Source organism: Nematolebias whitei, chromosome 13 (assembly GCF_014905685.2).
Source record: "Nematolebias whitei isolate Nwh7 chromosome 13, NemWhi1, whole genome shotgun sequence".
In the NCBI taxonomy this organism is placed as follows: domain Eukaryota; kingdom Metazoa; phylum Chordata; class Actinopteri; order Cyprinodontiformes; family Rivulidae; genus Nematolebias; species Nematolebias whitei.
In genome coordinates this window covers 2,575,403-2,581,225 of record NC_056510.1, presented here as the reverse complement: position 1 = coordinate 2,581,225, position 5,823 = coordinate 2,575,403, and the positions used below count along the sequence as shown (strand labels likewise).

At 43.1% G+C, this 5,823-nt stretch overlaps 1 protein-coding gene across 1 annotated transcript in view; it reads right to left on the bottom strand.

Moving 5' to 3' along the window:
* Nucleotides 1-539: 539 nt before the first annotated feature.
* The window catches only part of satb2 (SATB homeobox 2), a 130,108-nt gene continuing 124,824 nt past the window's right edge, over nucleotides 540-5,823 (bottom strand). Inside the window, exons 11-12 of the mRNA XM_037687139.1 lie at nucleotides 2,014-2,376; nucleotides 540-572 (exon numbers count right to left, since the gene is read on the bottom strand). Of these exons, the coding sequence (XP_037543067.1) occupies nucleotides 540-572; nucleotides 2,014-2,376 (396 nt within the window). The remainder of the gene's footprint in view (nucleotides 573-2,013; nucleotides 2,377-5,823) is intronic.

Here is a 5,823-nt window from a genome sequence, read left to right as displayed (position 1 = left end):
GATGGATGGATGGACGGATGGATGGATGGATGGATGGATGGATGGATGGATGGATGGATGGACGGATGGATGGATGGATGGATGTCATGTAAGAGATTCAACATAAACAACCAGAATTTTGTCATTTCTTAGTCTAAAACTTATGCACGATATGTAGTGCTTGCATGAAATGCAGGCCTTTAAATCATTAAAACCTTGACTTGGATGAAAACAAGATTTATTTTAAATGTGTGTCTATATATATATATATATATATATAGACACACACACACACACACACACACACACACACACACAGGTATATATACTGTATACACTTCTTGCTCATCCATCCCATATAATGGTGTTGGAACACACAGTGTGGTTCTCTTCAGACGTGTTGGTGCTCTGCGACCAGCTGGTGGGTGCTGTGTGAACAGCCTCCACATCTTTAGAGTATTTATAGAAGCTTTATTGTCCTCCTCCACACTTCTCACTGACTCGTCCTTTTGTCACGCCTCGTCCTCCTCCTCCTCGTTTGTTCACCCAAAGGACACGTCTCAGGTGGACTGTGATTCCAGGTACTCGCGTCCCTTCAACACAGCGGTTCACAGGAGGAACAGAACTGAATTCTTCTCCGTTCACGTCTAAAACTTATAATGAACTCAACTTGTTCTGCTCTAAGTTTATAGAAAAAAGGCTTTAAACAAAAACAACAACATGGGAATCGATACGGGACAGTTTTTGAAATTACTTCCAAAATTCTAATAAAATCAAGGGGAATGCTGATGTCCCTGTCGCTGAGGGATTTGAATAGTGAATGTTTGTAGTTTTGAAGATGAGTGTTTTTCTGGACTGGAATGGGACAATGAGTGAAGTTAACTTAACTGGTTCTGTAGCAAAATATTCCACTTCCTGTATCGCCAGTCACAGGAACTTACATTTGGACCGTCTTTATGATCATTTTGCAGAACCATGTTTGTGAAAGTTGTCCAGAGTTCTAGTCCCTATTAAATTAACTTAACAAGCTGACATGCACAGAGGCGGGGGGGTGCCTTTTTCTTTTTGTAGAGCTTTTATTAAGTGACAGGCACTGATGTTGGACAAGAAGGTCCATGGACTGTACTTTCTATCAAGATACTCAAAGCTCTTTACAACAATCTGAGCCTCATTTACCTCCACACACACATTCATACACATGGGACACACATCAGAGACAATGAGAGGTTCAGTGTCTTGCCCAGGGACACTTCAAACATGTGACTGCTGGTGGAATCGAACCCCCAACTCTTCCTTTGGAGGACAACTGCTCTAACCGCTCATCCACAGCTGCCCCAAGGTCCAGCTTTCAATCTTTGCTCCAGATCGTCCCAAATGTGCTAGATGGGCTGCAGTCGGGGCTGTGTGCGGGGTAGTCTAATTCTTCCATATTAAACTTGAAACCAGGTTTTTCACCGTTGGAAGTCCCTTTACCTTTGTGACAGTTAAGTGTTCCTTAGAGGAAAAATCAACCACCTTATTTAACTGCTTAAAATTACTTTTTTTCCTTAAATTAAAAAAAAGGTGAATCTTTTGTCCACTTTTAAAACTTTGATTAGGAAAAAGCAAAAACAAATAAGGGCTATCTTGAAACTATTCTCAAGCATGACTAGTTATCTTTTATCAGCAGCAAGCAACTAAAGTAGTCGCAGACAATACACATTTTATTGTATCTTTTCAGCCAATCCTTTGATAATAAAAGTGCTGTTTGTTTCACTCCACTGTGAAAATTATACCCAGACATCAAACTACAGAAGGCAGTGAAGGCATCGTCGGAAAATACAATTGAGTGTGAGCAAATGCAAAGAGAAGAAAAGAGCACCAAGTATAGAGCCCTGAGGCACTCCACAAGTAATGGGTGCTATAGAAGATAAGTTTCAATATGACCACAAAAACTTCTCTGTTAAAAAAAGATCTAAACCAGATATCAAACTAGAGAAGACTCTCACATTTGTAAAACCTTCATAATCTAACACACACGATGTTCTCTCGTACCTGAGCGTACTCTCGCAGGTCTGTGGCCTCTTTAAGGGGCCCACCCGCTTGTTTGAAGACCTCGTCCACCATCTTGATGCCCGTGTGTCTCAGTGAGACGTACTCCCTTCCACGTCGACCTGCCCTCCTCACTGACAGCCCTCGGCGCGGGGCCTTCCCGTCCCCTCGTCGGTTGGTGATAACCACGTGGACAAAAAGGCCGGCGTGAGGTAAGGGGTCTCCTGCTAGGCCCAGCAGGGGCACGTTCCGGTAGCCAGGCTGAAGGCACTCGAAGGCCACGGTGTACTGGCCGATGAAGTCATCTCCGATGTAGTCATCGTCCAACACCACGAAGCGTAACAAGGCCAGCTCAGGCATGTTCACCTGCACACAGGAAAGGGAAGCGCTGAATCGGTTTAATCCGTCTCAACATCAGTTGACGAGAGAAGGCATCATCTGCTGACAAGGGTGAAAGGGCAACAATGTTTTTGGTGCAACATTTTCAAGTGGGTAGGGGTTACACTGTGGAGAAGAACAGAGGGAGTTATTTTGTTGCTGTTGTTTGTCCAAGGCAGCGCAGAGTGATGGATCCTGGAGAGTGGAGGGAGTCATTTCATCCACCACCAGGTGTAATGGTGGAACCAGTGCATGACCATCACGGATTAATCTTAAGCCACCCCAATCATTTGAGGAAGCTATGCTTTTAAACAACATAAAAACTAGAAAGCATAGTTTCCTTAAATGATAGGGGCGGTCAGTTTTCATATATGGTGGTGGTCCTCTTGGATTTTGACTTGGCACCCTAAACTTCAACAGTTACCTTTTTTCCAACTACATAAAGCCACACAGCAAAATGGAAGTCAGTGTGTTGCTCATTTTTCCCATTGATCCCATTCACAATATTTACATGTATAATGTAATGTGTAATCATATAATAATAATATAATATGTAATAATATAATAACATAATAATATAATATGGTATAATAATAATAATATGTAATGTATAATGGCAGCCATCTTGGATTTTGATGTGGCAACCCAGTTTTTGACAGGTACCTTTCTAATGTCTAAATGCAGCCACACACCAAAAATGGACGTCTGTACCTGATATTAAATGATCCATGACTCTTATTCTATGTAATAATCAGTCGTGATGAAACCTGCCAGTAAGGGACAGCAAGATATACTTTTAATTATCTTCAGGCTGATTGATATGATTACAGTGACGTAAGTTTGGAGAGTCCTTGGATACCTCGTCCTGCTGTCTGCAGCCGTGTTTCTCATAACGGCTCGATGGCGGGGGAGAAGCTGAAATTCTACAAAACAGATTGTTTTCCTCTTCAGGAAGTCAGAACAGGTCAGAGCCTTGGACAGGTGAGAGCATTGATAACTGTGAACTTGTAAATGCATTGATCTTCTGTGATTGCTGGCTGTTCTCCAAAGCTTTGTAATAAATGTGTTGCAGCTTACACACGGTTGTTTTGGGAATCCCTTTTTTCCACAACACCACGTTAATGTGAATATGAAAATACAGTTTGTATGTCTACGTTGTTGTTATTACAGAGAGGATCACGGTGTGCTACACACCTTGATACCAAACAGCCCTGTGACTACCTGTCACCCTTTAAACAAGCAGACTGATTACAGACTGAAGGCACCTGAGTTTAACGTGTCTTTAGGAGCGCCGAGCTGTTTGTTAAGGCCCAGTTTATCAGTCTTTTAAATAATTTTTGTTTAACAAGAATTCAAAAACAGTGATATATTCTAACTAGTTTATTATTAGTATGTTTTTATTTTTTATTTTTTCTATCAGTTTAAGGTTATTTCAGTGATTTTTAAGACCTTTTTAAACAATCAGGGCACTAAAACATCTGCCTGCACCTACAGTATAATTTAAGCTTCTCTCAGATTGGCTCCATTGTTTGATTCAGCAGTAATCATGCACGAGGTAATCATTCTCCAGTTCCTCCATCCAGCCGTCTGTAAAGAGAACATAAAGTCCGTTTTGAGCGTGCAGGGCAGACAAGACTTGCTGTTTCCTTGTTAGCGCCACAAAAGGAAACGTAAGGCAGAGGAAGGCAGGGTGGCAGTGAAAGAAACCAGTGTAAAATCAAAATAAAGAGTGTGAGCGTGACTTCATCTGCTGACCCTGAAGGCTCAGGTGGAGCTGTAATTTAGAGATTCACACACGAGCATCTCAGACAAATCATCCATTCCAGTCTCTTTTAAAGTCTGTCTCCAGCTGCAATTACGTCTGCTGATTACAGGTATTACTCCCATCTTTAGCAGCCTTTATGGAGGAGCATTATATCTGCAGGGAGCCGTGCACGTGTATGCACGACCCAAACACAGAGCTCGGATCAGCTGACAGCTCGTCACTACGGCTCACCAACACTCCGTCAGCGAGGGGTAAAACAATCAGCAAGCGATCAAACCTCGTCTCATTTAATGATTTCTACGAGTGTTTTCACGGGAGCTCCTCATCTGGGTCACGATGGTCCTGGTCCTGGTCCTGGTCCCCCTCCCTCTCCACCAATTAAGCACTCGGGGCTCCATTTTGACGCAGGTGCAAAGCGGCTAGAAAGCAAACATAAACCTCTCCGGACATTTTCATCTTTTTGCCTTCTACTTCTTTTATTCTCAAGTTTTAAACTGTAAGCATCTTGAGGAGAGAAATGAAGTTAACGATATCTTGGTCAAACAAAAATAACGTTATAATTTTATGTAACAGCAAAATCTGGAGAGACGTGTGTCGATCGGAGATGTATAATCAGAGCATCTTGTGAATGATGCTCAGCTACTACCACATCAAACTTTAGCTCAGTATAAGAAAAAACGGCTGGTTTTAGCCATTTTTGTGTTTCTGCCAGCCATCTTGAATGAGGATGAGAGCTGTAGATGTACATCCTGCCACAGCGAGTGAACTCGCACAAAGACTTGGCCGTTGTTTCTATGCCCGTCCTGATGCAGCCTCAGACCATCGAGCTACCACGGCAGACGACGTCCATTCAGGGCGCCTGCGGAGCGTCTGGTGCAGTTAAGGGCCATGATGGTAGGACGGAGCAGGAGATGGATGGATTGGGCCTCATCCTCAGTAATGAGGGTGTTGCTTTGGACGGTCATAGTGAAGGCAGAGTTGCGTTGAAAGGAAAAATTCTGGTTTTACTGGCCCGTCTACGTTCCAACCCTCACCTGTGGTCATGCGGTTTGGACCAGGATTGACAGAACCAGATCCTGGACCCAAGCAGATGAAAAGGTCTTCCTTCATTAGATGACTGGTCTCAACCTTAGACAGGATGAGGAGCTCCATCATCCGGGGGGGCTCGGAGTTCAGGGTGCCTCCTCCACGCCCCCTGTGAAGGTTTTCCAGACATGTTCCACTGGGAAGAGACCTTGGAGAATAACTCACTGAAGGGATCGTGTATCCTCTCTGGTCTAGGAAAGCCTTGTGGTCCCCCAGGATGACCTGAAGCGTCACTGGGGAAAAAGGGTCTAAGCTTTCTGTCCTGGAACTGTTGTTTCCAAAACCCGACTAAGGGTAAGACGTAGAAGACAGAGATGCTGGTTGGTTTGCATAGATATATGGTGGCAGCAAGCTTGGATTTTGATGTGACAACCCAATTTTTGATAGCGACCTTTCTTACTCCTAGATGTAGCTGCACACCAAAACAGAACTTGATGCCTCATTTATTATTCAAGTTATCGTGCTCACAATGCAGACGCATGGAGCACATTTGCAATTACCCCTCCCATAGAGTTCTTTAAACCACTAGAGGTGTGTATAATAATAATAATAATAATAATAATAATAATAATAATAATAATAAT